Genomic DNA, 21,489 nt, shown 5'->3' on the forward strand with positions numbered 1-21,489 from the left:
TTGTGCAAATAGGGGAAGTCCCTTGGAAAGTCCCTTTCACACCTCCAATAGCGCACGTGAACACTTGTCGTATTTTTATGGATCGTGAGTTTTGTGACCGTGTGTCCTTTGACCTACTTTGTCCGACGACGCCGGTGAGAGTACACAATTAATTGGGAGTGCCATAAGGAATCCACTGCACCATGGTGGTCTGTCTGATGATGTTGTCTCCTCTTCCAGTTTTCCATCTAGGTCAGTATATATAAGTTAATAAATAATTTGAATTGTCTTAGTAGTTTTTATATGGAAGAATGGCTCAGTGGCGGATCTAGGATTTTTTAAAAGGGGGTTTCTGAAAGTTGGTGCATGTAGCTGAAAAGTAAGGACATTTCACAAGAAGTTTTTTGAGATTTTAGAAGCTCTGAGATTGGGTTTTAGACTACTTTTTTGGTAACTATAGGGCAAAAGTTGTGATTAAGCTGTAGCTTTGATTACTCTATTAGAGTAGTTACTTGACTGCTCTATTGGAGTATCTCGATCGTTTTTATTGCTGTGGGAGGTGAAAAGTTAAGTGTTGCTAAGAGTTTAATGTATATATATATATAGCTATAAATGGTGTTAAGTGAATGCTACTGAAGTACAGTGGTATTTAGGCATTTGCTATGGCAAATAATATTGTTAAAGAACAATAATGAAGCTACCACTGAGATGAATTTTAAAGGGGGTTTCTGTTGAAACCACAGAAACCATCTAACTCTGCCACTGCAGCTATGCTGAAATATTTGAGCTAAAGAAATCGTCCATGCAGTTAACCAAATCCTTATGCAATTTCAAAGAGAAAAATTTTAAACCAACCTGCAAGGCATATGCATACCCAAGCAGGTTCTTATAGTTGGTATGTGGACATGTCACATGTATAGTATGTATAGTATTTGCACATTTTGTGTGTGTGTGCCTTGTGCTTGTATATGATGTATGTGTGTGTCTATTTACTGAAATGAAAATAGTATAATGTGGTGTACCACATTTGTGATCTCTGTAATAGACCTTCAGCAAAGCATTTTTGTGCTGTGAGTAGCAAACCAAGTTGCTGAGTTGTCCTTAGGACACTACAGCCATGGCAGGTTTTATTCATGAAAAAGTCACAATATACTCTAATAGAACAGTCATCAAACAATATAGTAGAAAATGTTAAACTGCTGTATGTCATTTTTTTCTAGGAGTGTCTTGAACACTATCCACTAAAGCACTTAGCATTATTTGCCTAGCTTACCATGCATTGTCATTCATGGATAAGTTTTGATTGTTCTATTAGAGTAGTTTGGTCATGACTGCTCTATTAGAATACGTAGTGACTGTTCTATTAGAGTATCTTGGAATGTTATTTGTGAATTATTATGTGAAATCCGGAGATGTATCACCTGACTGTAAAGCCATTGCAGAATCTGTTGTTGGCAAATATATCTATCCCTCTAGTGCAGGATCTGGTAGTGTGACAAATGTTGGTAATTCTGTATATGCTTATGCCACTGATTTCTTAACAATGGCACTGCTATGGCATGGTTTATACCTATTGTAAATGTATACATACAGTGGCACACATCATACTTGCATGTGGAATTACCCTTGTCCTCTGCAGATGTATCCCACACTGTAAAATAGGCCTGAATATGCCAGCATGATAAAAAACATAATAGGTGTGAGTATTATGCCACCAAATTAGGTGGTTATTTCAAACTATGGAGCTTGAAATAGATTGATACTCCTTAATAGAGCACTCAGTAGAGACTGCAATAGAGAACTCATATCATTGTTCATAGCTCCCTATAGATATTGATATACTCTCTAATAGAACAGTCACTTTGTAGTGAAATACTCTAATAGAACATTCACTGATTAAAATGTTCCAAGATGATTGTAAGCAACGTTGTTAACCTAGGAGCATATACTGCAAGCATAATTGGAATGCTGAACAGCATATTAGGTGAAATTTTTGAAAGCATTTGGGACAAAATTTTGATCACATTTGACTCAGATCTATACACTGTAAACTAAAGTGTCTCAATACAGACACTACTATGTTGTAACATTGGTGTCAGCATTGGGACATTTTGGCATCCAGAAGACACTTCAGTTTTACAGTGCATTTGTCTTCATTGACAGCTCTAGCTTAAGGTGTTCAGACTAGTTTACAGCACAGTATATTATGTAAAACCTGTCTATTCCAGTCACTTGGGCCAATCATTGCTGACCAGCTGCGTGTACATATATGGCTGCATATTAATTTCAGACAGATCATTATTTTTGTGCATGACTTATTTGCAGAATGGCCAGTTTAACAACAGGTGACCTATTTATACAGGTGATATGACAACAGGTTTAAATTTTACATTATGTGACTAGATCTGCAAAAACTGAGAAGGGGTCTATAGCCTTTCCAAACTTTCAAGTCATAACTTATCATGTGTTTAACCTATTGTCTCAAAATTAATTACATCCAGGAATAGTTCTGTGTTAGGAGTGTAAGGTGACCAAATTTCAGGCTGGTACCATACTCACAAGTCAAGTTATAGATTGCTAAGTACATGCAATTGAAAGGATATTAGACCCCTTTTTCACAGATCTGGTAACATATATTTATGTGACCAAATTTTGGAAAATCACCCATATGGGTGCATTTGACACCTAAAATATTAATGATCAGATTACAATTTTTTTTTTTTGTATAGTGCAAATCTACTTGTTGTTGGTTTTAAGCCATTCGCAATACCTTAAATTACAAGAAAATTCTTGAAATTTTTTTAGAACTGTTTCCTGCTCTTATTAGCAACCCACTAAACATGAAAATTCTAATTATTTCACACACACCCATACAGGTGATGTTCCAAAATTCAGGCGCATAATTATTGGCTTTCACATAGCTCTTACATTTTTGTACCACATTCACATCAACAATTGGAGGCTTATAAGCTTGGAGCTTGGAGAAAGCAAAATGATTCTAGACCACATTCACGTCATTATATGTGGCTAACTTGAGAGTTAGAGGCACAAAAGAACATAACTACACACTATACATACATCACTTATTAGTGTGGCACAGGGTGTATGTATAAGTTATTGTCTCACACGTACACACCTGGTGTTGTTATTTCCTTTGATACATAGTACATGTACACTAATGATGAAACTGTGAAATTTAAAATATTTTTAATTAATTAATTTAGAAACAAACATCCAAATATGGTATATAAACAATAATGTGATGTATACAAATCATTACAATAAAAGTGTAGTGTTGTACAAGATGGTAACTATAACAACCAGAATAAATTACACATAAAGGTAACCTAGCTACAAAATTGGAATATTATAACCACAAACAATAAACAAAAATAAAATGAAATAACTACTAATACAATTATCATCAAAACACAACAGTGTTAGTGTTACACTACTAGTGTATAGTTTACATAGTCACTTCACTTCCTGTAAAATATAAACACATTATTGTTATAAGGTCAGTAGTTGGTAAAGATCTGAATCCTTTTGTTGTGGTGGTCACTAACATAGATGCTACCATTAGGACTAAGAGCTATGCCAACAGGATAACTAAACTGACCATTAGCAGATCCATGAGATCCAAAGCAATGAATGAAGTTACCAACATGGTCAAAGACAGACACACGATGATTACTATCACTAACTAAGATGAAGCCATTCACATCAGTGGCAAGACTATATGGATAATCCAACTGACCCCTATTAGATTCTTGTGTACCAAACTTGCCTACATAATGACCATCAAGAGTAAAAGTGACTATGCAGTGATTACTAAAGTCAGCAACAAGCAACTGATTATTGACATTAACTGCTACATCATAGGGACTACCTAACTGATCAGAACCAAAAGAAATGCAAAACTGACCATTGTACTGGAACACTGATATACGATGGTTATTAGTATCAGCAACATATACCCTACCATTATGTGTTGTGATACCTAGTGGACCCTGTAGTTGACCATTACCTGAACCATGACCTCCAAACTGTAACAAGTAGTTACCATTGACATCAAACTTCTGTACCCTCTGGTTACCATTATCAACCACATACAAGTGATTGTCATTATCAAATGCAACACCATTAGGATTACTGAATTGACTATTATTACTACCATAGCTACCAAACTTCCTAACTAACTTATCCTGACCATCAAATACATACACACAATTGTTGGAGTTGTCAACTACTGCCCATACTCCATTCCTACCAAATGCAACACCCCAGGGTTTACCCATGCTACCATTATTATTCACAATCTTGTTAGGCAGGTTAAGTGCTTGGTAATTCCTAACCACAACAATGCTGTAGGGACTTCCCTTAATTTCTTGACCACTTATGGACACATGTAACTTTGCCTCTCCAACATTCTCACCTACTAAAGAAGCCACATAACTACCATCATTGTTATCCCTCACCTCCCCAACAGTCACATTGCCTGTAAATGATTTTAACTGGACAAATACCCTGTGACCTCCTATGGAACAATGATCTCCATTGCTATCCTTGGTGGTGATGGTGACTTCTACCTTTTTACCAACAATGATGGATTGTGGAAGATCAGCTACCTCAGAAAGATTAGCATTAGTAAAGAAAGAGCAAAACTGTGGAAAAGGATCTTTACTTAGTGTAAACTCCATTGAGGCTGATTGTACAGGATGTTTGTTCACTTTCTTGTACTTCTCAGTTAGTTGCTGCATACCATCAATCACTTGTTTCTTTGCAGACAATGCTTCTTGGTCAGAGCTCTTCTCTAGAGCATCATTCAGTTCCTTCATGCTCACAAGTTCAGCTTGTGTTGAATCCACTTCATCAAGTTGTGTTGTAAGTGCCTTCTCTTTCTGTGACACTGTGTCACATACTTGTTGCTTCACTTGATCTTTCTGCTTCATCAACTTTTCGACCAGTTCAACATAATGTTGATCAATTTGCTTGTTCACTTCATCACCTTGTTTTCTTATCTTCTTCACCATCTTGTCAATGTTATCATGTACACCAGACAGATCTTGGATCATTTCTTCTATTGGAGTGGTGACCTTCTTTAACTGAGACCGGTGCTTACTGGCCATCTTGTTCACAGTGTCATGATCATGGCCATTGTGATCTTTCATTGTACAATACATACACACCAGTTCATTACATGTCTCACAGTAGTGCTTCAGTTCATAATCATGTTCCTTACAAAGTGGGATCTTCACCTTAGCTTGGATGGCTGGTGTGTCTTTGTTTGATCTCAGTTCAGTTAATGGCACAACACCATGACCACTAAGCTGTTTGCTACGCTTGTGGTGGTCATTACAAACTTTACAGAGGAAAGAATTACAGTCAGGACAAAACGACACCACAGGATCATCTTCATTACAATTGTCACAATTGACTTTCTCTTCTCCAGCCACTTTCTTCTTCAGAATCAAATCATCAACTAGTCGGTTGATGAAGAAATTGGTAGCAAATTCCTTCACTCCTCCTGCAGGAACCTTAGCTTCCTTCCTACACTCAGGACAGATGATCTTGGATTGTACCTGCATCTTCTCCAGACATCCTTCACAGTAGGAATGATAACAAGGCAGATACTTGGGGTTGTTGAACAGTTGATAACAAACTGGACAACTTAAATTATTTTGAGCTTTCTTCACCTCCACTGCTGACATTGTTCACTATAATGTGAAGAATAACAAAATATTACACACATGATAACAGTAAACAGATTACATAAAAGTAGCTTAAATGATACAACAACATACTCTGTGTCTTTACTGTAAAATTGTATTACATAGTGTACTGTGTAATACAGTGTACTTGCAGTAATTGTGTACAGATAAGACAAGTGTATCTAATAAAAACAATAATGTAGGTAGCTAAAAGTTTAAAATAACATCAATCACCACAGCATACAGTTACAATAAGTAAATTCCCTCATCCTTGAAAGATATACTTATTTTTCAACAAACAGATGGTTTCTAATACAAAACAGCAGATTGTACATAAGTTTGTTGACCCACTGACCCTAATGGCAATCAGTGTGGGACTTGGAATGATCGATTGCAACTCACTGCAATTAATTATAAAGTAACAGTCCAAGCCTTAGAAGATGTCCTAGTACTCAGAACAGTTTTTGAAGGAAATATAGTATCACTGCCACTGCATGTGGTTGTAGACAAGAAGTATACAACCACATGCAGTGAGGCTAAAAGCATACAGGCAGCTAGTGTTACATGGCTAAATAGAAGTGGTAAGTTTCTTTTAATGGTTGAAGTACCACGATAGTACTGTATAGTAGGGACCACAAAGGAGTAGGTGTGGCCCACGAAATAACATCACCCAAAAACCAGCACCAATTTTCCCTGATGATGAGGCAGTATTAGTTAAGTAAAACTAAGCCCAAACAAGCTTTCAGATCGACCTGAAACAGAATTTTAAAAATAATTTATTTAACAGAAGTTTAAAAATAATTTATTTAACATAATTTTTCTACTGACTGACTGACTGACTGACTGACTGATACAAGTGTAACTCGATAACAACTAAGGCTACGGACTTGATTTTTTCAACCACAGTATGTACAATGCATTCTTCATGGACTTACCAGTGTCCTCCTTTGTGCCCCATACATCTTTGCTGACAGCAAAAAGTGTCGATTTGATGATAGCATATGATGACTTCCCTTCGTAGCGGAAATCATCCACATTTTTCATAGTGGCTGTCTTAATTGATTGCAGAGGTACGTTTTGATTTGTACTGCTGTGTAATGAGTTGAACACAGCCAACAACAAAGCATAATAGATACTTCACTTTTCAGATGGTAATTAATATAGCTGGGACACGTGGTGCCATTTCTTTTGCGGTATGTGTGGGTTCATCAGTCATAATAAAAAAAAAAGTTAACAAACAAGTACACAAAATTTTCAACTGGAGTAGGGACCATAGCACGTCGATAAAAAGTACAGAAACAAGTTGGAGTAGTACATGATATTAAATCACAGTAAAATAATAAGAATTGTTATATCCCTACTGTGCTCAAGATACCAGTAATTGTGTACAGATAAGACAAAGTGTATCTATCAAATGTAGGTATCTAAATTACATCAATCACCACAGCATACATTGTAGGCTACAATTAGTAAATTCCCCCATGATGGGTCCCATCTTTAAAGGACAATGTTCAACAAATAGATGGTTCATAAGTAATAGTTAGAGACCTACCACAAAGATCTTCAAGGATTTTAAAAAGCAGACAAAACTTGCACATAGATTGATTGTGGGTTTAGTAAAAACGTCATCATGTCGTCATATCTTGCACAAAATGCAAACCCACAATCACTTTCTACATTTTGTATATCACTGATCTACTCTGCCTCCTGAGGAGGCATAGCAGATCAGTGAGCATTAGCTTGGTGGTGACTCCCTTAACTGGAGATAGGAGGTCTCTAATCATTTTATAGAACCGCTCCAGAGGTCTCTTAATGGATTTTATAGACCTCATTATCTCCCTAAGATCAAAGGATTTTATGTATACCATTCTCTAATACAAAACAACACATTGTAGATAAAAACTGGTTTGTTGACCCAGATCAGCATTGTAAGTGGGTCAGTACTGATGACTCAGTTGACCCACTACCAGAATAGTATTCCAGATGGGATCTGGATCTGACCCACATGTGACCCGGTTTAAATATAATTAGGGCTAAAATGAATATACCGAATATTCGAATTCATGTTTGATTCGAATTTGTTCGTAGCGATTCTTGTAATTCGAAACATCGAAATTATAGTAAAGATGGCAGACACTAGTAGCTATAATGAGGAATCTTTGTCAGTCTCTACAACTGCAACAATATCAGACACTGGACTAGAAATGTACCAATAATCGGATCGGTAATCGCAAGCGTGATCAGATTGGTTGCTGATATATGTCTTCCAAATGGGCACAAATGGTCTGTGAACCAATTAGTTTGCCGGCAGGCAAATATGAGTAATAGCTATGAAAAGCCTTTTTGCTCACTACAAACAAATAGAAACCCTCTCTATACTATTCCATAAAATGCTAATTTATTAGAAGCCATACGTGTGTGTGTAAGTACTGAAATATTCTTACCCAGAACAGTAGCTGTTACACTTTAAGAACAAAAAAATATACCACAAGGAAAGCTATACTGATCTGTGTATAACAGCCATCTTGGTAACTAATCAAAACACAGAGTAATCCAGACAAGGGAGCATGTATTAAAATATTTGTGGTGCCTACTGAATGTATACTATTTTTGTGGTGCCTTCCTACATGTCTGGGTTGTGTAATAGAGGCCATACCAACATAGGTAGTTGTGCAATATAGCAAAGTTACATCACTTCTGTTTTCTCAATGTTACAAATCATTAGAATCAATGGCAGATCCTTATAGTCACATGTGATCTCATCTGGGTGAGACCCAGGAATTCAGTGAAGTACGTGGATAAGATCTACTTCACCCTGGCAAAATGTGACCCAAATGACCCAGCCCACTTACAATGCTGACCCAGATATTATTCACTGACCCCTAATGGCAATCAGTGTATAACTTGGAATGATCAATTCATTGCAATTAAATTAACAGTACAAGCCTTAGTAGATGTCTTGCTATTTTAGATGCAGTTATAGTATCACTGAAGTTTTAGCTAAGACAATAGGTTAAGGCTAGAGACATAGCTACAGGAAAACAAAAGTGGAAAGCTTCCTTTAATGGTTGAAGTACCTGTAGAAATGACTTTATTGAAAATAATTGCATAACAACTAAAAATTTTTCATGTTCCTCACCACTGTCAGGAACACAACTGCTGAAAATTACACAATCTACACAGTAGCTGTGTTTTGAAAAAAAAAAATGAGCGGAAATAGACAGTGCATATGAGAGTAAATTGTTGTTTGTGGTTCTGAACAACATGCTCATGAGTATTCACAACAGTCTGGCGCTGCCCGCCCCTTTACCAAAAAGTAAGAGTCCGGTGAATTACAAGATACTAATTTTTACTGCTCGGATTCAGTGGTAGCTAATTAATGCGTGTCAATGATGTTCACACACATATCACCTTGGTAACACAATGTTTTTGCTCAAATTGAAGGGCAATCAACTGACGTATCCAGCAGTTACATACACTGTCTAATTGAATTCATTCTGAAATTATATGGTATCTATTTTTCACCACACCCTTACTTTTTACAAAAGGGCAGGCGACTCCAGACTATATTCACAAGTCAGATTATTTCCCAGTAGCCACTTGATTCACACTAATGATATTGGATTTGGATGTACATGTAGCTTGCCAAGATATACAGTTGTAGGTACATATATAATTTTCACCATAGGTACTGTAAGATCTGATGTGTTTTGTGCTAAAATGTGACCGGATTTGCAAAAAGTACCTTTTTCACAAACAAAATTTGATCCAATTTTTTGAACTTTGAAATTTCGTAACCTTTGTATCTTTGCATATAATTCCCTGAAATTTTCCATGCGTGTAGCTAAAGTATCTGGCTACATTTTGAAACTAAGAGCAAGTTAATCAGTTACATATAAGGAGTCAAGTGTTACATAATTTTGTTTGCTGGCATGTAAAATGTGTGGAAAAGGTACCTTTTCGCAAATCCGGTCACAAACGATTCAACCTTTTTCAGTGGTATTAATAACGAGGAGGTATAGAGAGTGGGGGTGAGGAGACAATTCTACATGACTCCAAACAGACTTGTCCTATATCCTTCATTTGTCATTTAGATGTCAAAGGATCATAGACATGAGGATAATGTGATTAAAACCTGTGATCCTCAAAACTTTGTTGCTATTCTCACCCTCCACACGCACGCACGCACGCACACACACACATGCACTACACATACGTACACGCACTCCTCCTCTCCACTACCATAAAAGTCACATGGTCTTCATACAGGTATGAAGAACAGTGACGGAGAAGCTCAAGACATCGACTTGTCAGCTTTGCACTTGTAAACAGTTAGTCAGTTAGTCCTACTTTGCTAAGGAACCAATGGTGACACAACAAACACTGAATGGCCCCTTGTATACTCTCAACTGGGAATATGTATCTTCACCAATGCAATCCAGTTCCTTGTAGTACACAGTAAAGACTTGTCAATAGCTACCACAGCATAGTCACAGAGGAGGTAGAACATACATTGTGAGTGCTGCTTACTTTAATTCCATATTACTATTTGGTATTTCATGTGAGTCTCAATAGTTGCAGTATAAAACCTGCAAACTATGCTTGTATGTACATTTCAATGCTTAAAAGATATTTTGTTTCACAAGACTTTATTGGCAATAATCACTGTTTTGCTAGGGGCACTTACAAGTCAACAAAGATTTCTTTGAAGCTTACGTTAAATGCTAACTAAACATCTACTGAGACCTACAAATCCACACTTTTATATTTGTACTGCATGCAGTTATTGAAATTCACATGAAATACTAACATGTAATTAAAGAAAGTAGCATACAGTCCTACCTCCTATGGCATACTCAGATTGCTGTTACACAGATCCCCAACTTCAAGGTGACCAATCATTATTATATCAGCACTGTCTCTTCTCTCTAGAGGGCTACTACCGATGCAATGGTGGCAACAGCTGATACAGTATGAATGCCAGCCCCAAACAACAACCACCACCCATGTCAACATAAACTACTAGACCCCACAGGAAAGATAGTCCACAAAGTTAAAGCACTTGTGTGAGCAAAGATCAAACAAATAAGATAGCTATTATTTCCAGAAATAATGGAAAATACAACATTTTTGATCACATGTGTATCATTTTAAATCGTCAGAAGTAGCCAAAAAGATACAATTTGTTTGTTTTACTACCACACCTGAACTATATAGACACTTACCGATTGCAAATGGAAAAGCTGCCATCAAAGATTACCTTCAAACAGAGGTGGAGTTCTTTGCTTTTACAATGGATAATTGGACCAGTTGAGCCAATGATGTTTACTTATCACTTACCTGTCACTATATTACCAGCAGATGGAATATGGTTACCTGTGTTCTGGCAACATCTCCATTCCCTGAGCACCATACAGCACACAACATTGTCAAGACAGTGCAGCAGGTGATCGCAGATTATGATTTGGATAAGAAACACCTGCTATCAGTGGTACATGACCAGTGCTCAAACATGGAGTTGGCTGATGACAAATTGCATGAAGAGACTGGTAATTGACAGAACTACAGTTGTACTGTACATCGGTTGCAACTTTGTATTGAGGAAGGCTTGAGTCTCACTGCCATTTCATAAACTTTAGGTGCAGCAAAGAAGCTATTAACTCACTTTTGGCACAGTGTTCTTGCCACTGCTGAACTCTGAAGACGACAAGAAGCAATGTCTGTTGAATTGAAGAAGTTGCAGCAGGCCTGCATTACTACATGGAATAGTACATTATACATGATACAGAGTATACTGCATAACAGGTCGCCTCTGACTACAGTGCTTGATGATGAGAGTATGACATAGCATCAGTATTGATACCTAGAGTTGTCACCAGCACATTGAGTCATTCTGGAGGAATTGTCAAAGGTGTTAGAGCATCTAGAGGTTGCTACAGTGTTTCTTAGTGAAGAAAATAATGTGTCAATTTTTGGTGTATTGCCAATTTTACATGGGCTGATTACAAAGCTGGAAGTCAATGATGATGATTTCTCCTGCATTAAGGAGTTCAAAGCAACTATTGCCTTACAACAAAGATGGGGGCTTGACTATTTAAACCCTACTGAAATAGTGCTAGCAAGTGCTATTGATCCAAGATTCCGTAACTTGAAGTTTTTGGATGACGAGCTGAAGGGTGGTGTTAAGCTTGAGATTACAAGGCTGATGAAAGAATTGGTGGAATCAGCAGACTCAGTACATGTTGCACCAGTTCAGTTGCCATGCAAGAAGAAGACTAAAACTGCGCTTGACATCCTTCTTGGTGAAGAAGAAGATGACGATCCTCATGATGATTGTGAAGATGAAGTCAGCCAGTATTTTGCTGAGAAAGTGGTTACCAGGAATACAAATCCCTTGCAATGATGAAAGATGAATGAACTTAGATTCAAACACTTGTCTAGAGTGGCCAGGTCTATTTTATGGGTACCAGCTAAATCAACAGCAAGTGAAAGGCTGTTTTTAACAGCTGGACTTACAGTGACCAATCTACAAAGCCGTCTTAAACCTGAAAATGTAGATGCATTTGTTTTTCTAAATAAAAACTTTCAACTGTAGGCTGACTTGTTACCAAACTCTTGACTCACTTATGTACAGTTGCACTTCCTTACCTTTTTAAGATTTGGACTTTCTGTAGTCTTGATTGTGACTTGAAGTAACTATATAAGAGGTGTCTACTTGTACATGTTTTATCATTTTATTACTTATTGTCAAAATATTTACAATAACTATCACAATAAATTATAGGACTGTATATTACAAAACTTATGACATGTGTGATGTGTGTTTGGTATATTTGGTAGAATTTTAACATTCAAACATTTGTTACGGATTTTGAGAGAATGTTTGAATGTTTAAAATCAACATTCGTTCATGCCCTAGTACATGTACTAGTACTCTTCACTGCACTGACGTTTGCATTGTTTGAATCACCATGACAGTGTAGACTCAAGTGGTTAGCATAAACTCAGCATCCTGCAGTAATGATCAAATCTTATGTTAATGTTCAGGGCTATCAAGTTGAGCAATCTATCTATCTATATATATAAAGCTGAAAATGTCTGTCTGTCTGTCTGTCTGACGGTCACGCTGCTTACTCACCAGACTTGGCGCGAATCGACATAGTCTGTGCTGATAATGAAGCGCTCATCATCCGCCTACTCTAAGATTGTTATCACGAGTTCACGCGTGCTTCCGTTCGGTCTCTACAGCGCGTGGAAGGCCAAGGTGTAGAGAAAACTTGAGCAACATTCCTTTGAAAACCACAGCACATACTGTTCAAGTTGTAGAACGCTTGACTAGCGTGTAAGAGGTCGTGGGTTCAAATCCACGTGTTGACAGATTTTTTTTTCTTTCTACTCAGTACCTTTTTGTGAACACCTTTTTAAAACACGACTTTTAGCTCATCATATCTTGGCATGCAAAGCACGTATCGAGGCGGGACTTTAGCGAAATTAAACGCCCATCATCTGGCAACTCGAGTGTTGTTGTAGCAAATCAATACGTGCTTTTGTTCGCTCTTTATAGGGCGATGAAGGCACTGGTGTAGGGAAGGATCACTGAAAAGTTGAGCTACATTCCTGTCAAAACCACTGATAAACAACTGTGGCGATTTGTGCACCTCCCTTAACCCCAAGTTATTATAACCAGCCAGGGTTCAATCCCCGCCTAGGTCATAACTTTTTTTTTCACTTTTGGGACCTTTTTGATGCACCTTTTTGCTCTATCTGTTCCATGCAAGTCTTCATCTACAAACTCTTATGATCAGTTTTTCAGCACTGGCACTGACTTACCTCACATAATAGGGACTCTTATAGCACTTTTGGGACAGGGCAGACAAATTGCCAACATATTTGTCCATCTGTGTGTTGGTCCAGTGTGTTGTATTAGAGTAGGTAAAAGCTTCTTTCACCAGTATCCAGAATATCTACATCTTTGTTTTAAGCACATAGGTGTGCACTGACATGAAAATCTGTTTGTTCAGACTTACCTCAATACTGCTGTAGTAATAGGCAGCTTGCATGATTGAACAAATACTACTGTGCATCTGAAAAATGATAATACTGGAACCATGCAGATCCATAGTTTACACCAAGGAACTGCATCTGACCTGGCACAACTGTTTCACTATCCTGCTTACATGCTTTCACTCTAAAGATTCATACATTACCTTATTGGTCAATTACACTGCAGGTGTTTCAAAACTGGGTTTTTGTATGGCAAGAGGTATATGTGTCACTGCAACATCAGAACTGAAAGTGCATAGGACAAGTTCTGAACTTTTGCTTGCCATGCAGTAACTATAACTGCAAATTGTGTTGACTTTAAATTATGCTCAAGTTCATTTCTCTTTGTGACAGTCGGTAAGGTAAACATCAAAATGTAGAAACTGAAACTGTACCGTGTGTACACAACCTGTATGTAATGTAGGGTATACTGTATACAATTGCCTTAGCTCGCATGCAGTTTAACTAATTAGCTAGCCTTGCATGCATGCTTCACTATAAATTATTATGTACTGCATAAGGATCATGTACTTTAAAGCACTATCGACATACATGCTACACAGCAAATATAGGACACTAATATCTATGCTTGGTTCCCAATATATTAATTATTGTTGCATTAGTTCTCATGTAAAGCAGCAAAGGTTTCGTTTGTTCTATACAGCACGTTGAAGTCACTGGTAGGGAAGATGCACTGAATAATTAAACTGCATTCCTGTCAAAACCACAAACAATAAACTTTAGTGTTTTGCATCATTAATGACATAAGAAAACCTCAGTCCCTCTTCGTGGCATTAAAATGTTTAATGTGGAGATGGTCCTGCACATAGGGCAGGTACCAATGCTAGTACAGAATAAGTGAAATTCTTCCAAACCACGACCGTGATGAAGCCGCAGCATGCAAACAACTTCATAACTAGCAGCGTAGGATTCCATGTCATTATACCAGCATGGTTTCTCTGTGTTGGTTATAGCAAAATTGTTTGCCTGCACTGTGGCTATATAGCTATTGTTTAACTAGATACAGCTACATGTGGGTATATTACAGAATAATACGCATGGTTAAACTTTGTGTGTGTTATTTGAACTAGCTAATCCTACCTAGATAACTGTACTTTCTGGCTGGTCTCATGTGCACTAGCATAACCCCGTTCACTGAGAACTGCATACAATCTTTGTACCCGGTATTTATATACAAGAGCGTCAGAACTGTGTTGGGCTGGGGGAGGGGGTAGGGGGCTATGGCCCTCACACTATTTTCAAAAGCATGTTTTGGCTCCCCCACTTTTTGGGCCAACTAGCCAATCAGCCAAAGCTATGTATGTATACACACAGAAATACCTCCATACAAGAAGCCATACAACCATCACACAAAACCACTCTCTGGGGTGTGGCATCACCAGTCTACCACAACTGTCAAGCGATTCATTGTACTGTATAAAACACAAAAGCACCTGTAATTCTATTTCTGTCATGCTTGCATGTGATATCTGTTGTTCAAATATTTCCTGGATCCAATTGCAATGCAGTGAGAAGTTTACATAGTAGAAAAAGCCCCACATATGTGGCTTTATATGTGCAAAAACCCAACTTGTTCGCACAATTAAAAAAAATATATTCACTCAGCAATATTAGCAATGTCCAAGGAATGGATCACCAAAGTTTCAGCCTTCTGTGGTGTGTAGTTTTGAAATTATAGCACTAGACAGTAGGAAGAGCAAGATACTCAATTTGTACAGTGACTATACTGAAAATAAACTACAGGAGCTTACATTCGCAGTCATAACTTCCATTTGGATTAGTCTACAACACTGCAATTTGGCTAAAAGTGTTCACTATGGATCAGCACATCAGCCAAGGTATAGTGTTAGCCCTGGAGACACTTGCGCATATGGGTATGAAGGTGTTTTGGTAGAAGAAACTATGACAATCTTGTTTACGTTTACTGCATCGTAAACAAACACACATGACTTGCATATCGTTAGAGCTACAGAAATGAAATAAAGCTATTCACACTCTCCATGAGTAGGTGAATACAATAGTATATAGTTTTAATCGATTTGAGTCTTCCTTCTTTGAATAATGGCTTGATAAAAACTTGCATATTTTCTTTGTAGCATGCTAATTTTAAAAATTATTTTTAAATTTCATTTTTCTCAATAAACATGCTTGTGCGAACAAGTCGGGTTTTTACTGAGACGGTCACATATGATATTTAACTCAAACTGATAAGGTGGTAACAGATCTAAGAGGGCAGTCTCACAAGTGTATGGGAGTTACTGACTACTGACGAATAAACCAGAATTAGGTGAAGTTGATTTATCAAGTAGTCTAGACTCTTAAGAAGAAAGTAGTCTAAAGAGAAATATACAAGATACTGAAAATAAAAGCGGCCAACTGTGAACGCAGTGTGGTATTCACGTGATCTACACTCAGTTAGGAACACCTGTTAGAGCAGGCATCCTAGCTTGTAGTTCCTTAAAGGTAATGGTGTTTCACTTTGCGGGTAAAAACTATTAATGTTGTAATCCTTGTAGTGTGAAGTACGTAAAGGTAGAATAAAGAGAAGATCTTCACATGACCATGATTTCTCACGTGATATATACATACATCAAGCACATGCAGTAGGTGTAGAGGAGCATAGCAGCCATTAGCAGGATAGCTATGTAGATATAGCTATGCAGTATAGGTGTAGAGTTATTAGCTAGTGATAACACACTCCACAACACCTTTATATAAACGCACATATGAACTGGATGCAGGAGCTGTATCAATGGAACCTTGGGTGTCTGGTTATGGCTATCTTTGTCCCCCCCCCCCCCCCCCCACTCTGAAAATTGTTCCTATGCCTTTGTTTATATACAAGTAGAACGAATTTTAAGTCAGATCAAGGATTTAAAAAAAGTAGTGAGACAAGGGAATGGCTAAACAGTGGTGAACAAGGAAGGTTGCCTATACCTGTTATAAAGACTGAAGTTTAGGGATTTAATGTCCACTAGTATATCTGCAGGTATTGGTAGCCTTCCTTGTTTCACAACTTTTTTTCTTTGATCACTGATCTTCCTAATTTTTCATTCTACTTGTGTACTGTTTAAATAACACTATTATGACAAAACATATTCCAAACTAAATAAGAAATCATAATTTTGAGGTAAAGTGCTGGAAGGAATTTTACACCTGTGTAGGAAGTATGGTTCCTACATGTGTAGTACTTTATTGAGAATTTTTGCAGAATTTTGTAGGAAATATTCCCACTCTGTTGAATTTTGTAAGAAAGATTCCTACACTTGGCACAAAGTGTAAGACATCTTCTTGCAGTGTAGGAATAATTCCTACAAGTGTAGGAATCATTCTTACAAGTGTAGGAATCATTCTTACAAGTATAGGAATCATTCTTACAAGTGTAGGAATTATTCATACACATTATGTCATGTGTTGGAATCTTTCTTACAAAACTCAACAGTGCAGGAATATTTCCCACAAAATTTCTTAATGCTGCCCTACACGTGTAGGAACCATGCTTCTTACACAAGGGTAAATTTTGGTACATCACAGAAAATTAGCTGTGTTTTTAAGAAAAAATTGCCACAACTTAACGTTTTGGTTTCTTATTTAGTTTAGAATATGTTACAAATAAATCTGGACATACTGCTATAAAAGACAGAATGGTGCCAGTCATGCCATAAAAGTAATTTTATGCCATCAGAATACATGCCCCAACATTCAATTACATAATGGAAAGGAAGGTGGCCACTACACTTTGTTTTCTGCTATGCTCCACCCATTACACAGCATTACAAATAAAGAATAGTACAGACACAATCAATCCAGCTGCTACAGAAAATATGGGTGATAAGAATAATAGCCAACCACAGGGAAACCACATCGCAAATTGACACCTTATGTTGGCAGCAAAAAGAACTGGAACACAAAGGAGAACAAAGGCCAGTCCGTGATGAGTGTTTTGTACGTACTGTGATTGGCAAAAAGGCACATCTCGGGACAAAGTGACATTGAATAGTGCTTTTCCATTGTTGAGCTTGGAGGTAATAGTTAGTCAGCAAAATATTCTGCAATTAGTATTTAAAATTCCATGGAAACTTTCTTGGAGGGGTTTGAGATTACTCTGAAGACATTTTTGAATTAATGCTGCCAAGTTGTCATGAAGGGAAATTGAGGCTGGTTAAAGGTGATAATCGTGGCTGGTAAAGCCCAGCACTTCATATATTGTATTGTATGCTACATCTGTAGACTTCTCACCATCCCATCCCATCTCCGAGTATGACTGCCAGATCACTTGCAACTAATCTAGACTTTAGAAAGTGGATTTTGAGGTCATGCACCGACAAATAAACTATGAAGTATCCTGTTTAATAACTTTTGGTTCTGTTCCTGCTCACTACTTCATACTACATGGTGGTAACATCTATTTTTATGTACAGATCACGTGAAACTGGTAACTTTCATTCTAAATGATGTACACCTCATGATTTTTTGCTTGCACAAAGCAGAGGTAAAGGAAAGTAGATAAGATGGGGAAGCTACAGTAGGTATAAAAGCTGGAATGGAACAGAACAAATTAGGACGTGCGCCAATTTTAAAATCATTTTGACAAGCTTATACACCTTCCCCAACCATTGCAATAGTACCCTGGACTTGCCTGCAGCTACACACCTGCACATTCGAAACTGTTTACGCTGAAATTCTATTTAATACCTATTAAATGCCCGTCATTCTGCATGCCTTCTTTGGTAAATCCTTTCATTGAAGGACCATCATGGGGTAGAATTACTTTAGTTGTACCAGGTGTAGACTCATAATAAATATTTGTGTGGTGGATGTTAAATAGAAACTACACATAGACAGCTTCTTATGTCTGTAGGTAGAAATAACGAATATTATCATCGGAATAGCAATTGTGCAATGGCTGAAAATCTTTTACAACTTGTTGAAAAGCAATATTAAAGTAGGTACACGTCCTAATTGGCTCTGTTCCAGCTTTTATACCTTTCCTAAAAGATGGGGGGGCCGAGGGGGGTTATTTTAGCTGACGCTTATGTGGAAGCTGGTTCATGGTTGCAGTGAATAAACAATACAATGCGCAAAACACACTCAGCGGCATGCTCATTTTTTAGGGGATGGTGCATGGCACCCCCCTCCCCAGGAAAAGTTTTAAAGTCTTGAAACAAGTAGTATGGCTAGCTGGCCGGGCAATACAAGGATTATCAGAACGATATGATATCGATATGATATCGATATGATATTGACTAAAATTGGTCAAAATTGATACTTTTCAATACAATATTGTAACATGAATTTGCATGAGTAAATAGCTAGTTTTCTTACATAATTTAGCTATATAGCTATACACAATGGGGACTTTTCTGCCCTCATACTGAGCTCGAGTGATTTGAAAGTTCTGAAGGTAATGGAAAGCTACAATCAACTATTAAATAAGCTCAAATACATGTTAAATTTAATTCAGATCATGTGATATATCGTATAGAAATATCACAATCTAAAAGATATATCGATACTTTTCGATATTGGCAAAAATCAAATGATACAATTTAATATCAATATATCACCCAACACTAAAAAATACTGTAAGTGCTGGCGAGATTGAATCTGGTGACACTTTTTGCAAAAGTAGTCAATTAAAATCTTTCAGGTACAACATAGTCTCATGTAGCCAGACCTTTTTCTTTCTTTTGTGTGAGGGCGGGGAAAGAAAAGGGTCTGGTGAACAGTCTAGCATCGTCATTGGCCTATCCTGAGATTGTGGTGATTCTACTGCACAGCTTCCGGATTGTTTGTGGGTGCAAATGACGTGTTTTGCTAATCTTTGCGTCATTTTGCATTCTGTTGCCATAGATATAAAGCAGTAGCTATGGTAATAGAATGCAAATGATGCAAAGATCAGCAGATCACACCACAGATATACAGACAAGTACCCGGGATTTGAATCATCTGGTTTTTCGGGCCGTATCATTGTTACCGGAAGTAGCAATATCTTCGAATTTATCACACAGAAGACTAATTCTACTCTTGAGACTACTTCTTGAAACATTAATAATTAGTTGCCGTGTGCTATAAGTCTGATTCCTTCATTAATGGTGGCTATGTATCGGCAGCCACATCAAGAGACACACCTACAAACCAGGCCCTACCACTAATTTACCACCCCCTTTAGTGAGGAAGGCTTACCAACAACTAAACAAACACTCTCACTTATTGACATTCTACAGAAACGTATTGTGAATGGCGTATTTCACTATCCCACCTTTTTCAAAGGGGGTAACAATGATCTGGCAAACGTGTTTGCATTGAAGTCAATGGACTCACATGAAATGATCCAATCCTGGGTACTAGTATATCTATGATCACGCTTTATATCTATGGCAACAGAATGCAAATGACACAAAGATTAGATTTGCACCCACAAACAATCCAGAAGCTGCGCAGCCAATCTCGGGATGATGTTCACCAGACCCTTTTCTTTCCTCGCCCCCATACAAAGAAAAGAAAATGACTACGCGAGACTAGGTACAACATATGTACAACGAAACCTTCCACTACATGCTGCCAGTTTAGAAACCACGACATTTAATCACATGTAACGTCACACAAGGCAATTGTTGGCAGAGCTCTGTCCCTCTCATCTGAAAGTTTGTGGGCTCCAGTTCCCACCCTCCACTACCAAGGAGTGAATTGAGTGAGATTAATGACTATGTGTGTGCAAGTGAGAGAAAGGCTGAATGCCCATGACCACGTCTCACACGAGAGTTACAATTATGATAATAATACAGTTCTTCTGATCAGTTCAATAAATGCAGGTAGTTTCAGACAGTGGCTAATTCCAGACACTTAGATCGTTCTCAACAACAGTAGAATCCCTGGGCCTATAATTTGTTATACTAATGCAGTGTCCTATGGCCTATCTACAAACCAAAATTGAAGCGAATCCGTTATTCCATCGCGAAGTTTGACACGAATTTGTAGCCTAACCATGCCGGGTATTTTTGTTAAAAACTTTGAAAATGTTAGGCAGCCCAAGCTCATATTTTCGATATTCAAAAGTTTATAAGAAGATTGTACCCTAGGGTAATTGCATAGCAAATATCATAAGAATTCATGCAGCACAGGTGGAGTAGCAGTCGATTTTTCAATATTCGCGAATTACATAAACTTTTTAAAATACGCACTGCCCGCTGCTTTCTCCTGAAGGGTATGAACTTTCTACTTGATATATAAGCTGCAGATGAGTGGTACTTTAGTCTCTATACTTTTAAAGAGGATTGGTAACCTGTAGAAAGCACTTCTTGATTGTTTATTATAAGTGTCCGGAATTAGCCGCATGTTGCATTTTTACACGCTGTTAAATTTCGGCTCATAACTCCTCAGCAGTTGATTGTATCAAAACGAAATTTGTACTGCAGATGCACCATAAGATAGGCTTTAAAACGATTCCTAGAGTTTGTGCTTACTTGTTGGGAGTGCAATATTAGAGCGATTTTATCAAAGAGTGTCCGGAAATACCATCATTTACCCGGGCATTTACCTTACCAAATATACACACTAATACAATTACCTGATGCGCACCGTGGCTTCAAGGAGTGAAACTTTTAAAAAAATCAAGTAGTCTACGGCTTCTCTTAATCTGTTCAATTCACTGCTACAACTTGACATTCACGCCCAACTAGAGTTGCGCGTCAATCACGTGCACAGTTTTATCACGCGAGGCGACACTATACAC

The 21,489-nt window shown here is 37.6% G+C and overlaps 1 protein-coding gene across 3 annotated transcripts in view; it reads right to left on the minus strand.

The window, feature by feature from the left end:
• Positions 1-3,224: 3,224 nt before the first annotated feature.
• The window catches only part of LOC136259176 (E3 ubiquitin-protein ligase TRIM71-like), a 70,197-nt gene continuing 51,932 nt past the window's right edge, over positions 3,225-21,489 (minus strand). Inside the window, exons 1-2 of one of the 3 annotated variants that reach the window (XM_066052627.1) lie at positions 21,325-21,445; positions 3,225-5,696 (exon numbers count right to left, since the gene is read on the minus strand). In XM_066052627.1, coding sequence (XP_065908699.1) covers positions 3,498-5,690 — 2,193 coding nt within the window. In that variant the 5' untranslated portion in view covers positions 5,691-5,696; positions 21,325-21,445 and the 3' untranslated portion in view covers positions 3,225-3,497. Of the gene's footprint in view, positions 5,697-21,324; positions 21,446-21,489 lie in introns of those variants that run through there. The other 2 variants (XM_066052629.1, XM_066052628.1) reach the window with 2 other exon arrangements.

Source organism: Dysidea avara, chromosome 6 (genome assembly GCF_963678975.1).
Source record: "Dysidea avara chromosome 6, odDysAvar1.4, whole genome shotgun sequence".
In the NCBI taxonomy this organism is placed as follows: Eukaryota; Metazoa; Porifera; class Demospongiae; order Dictyoceratida; family Dysideidae; genus Dysidea; species Dysidea avara.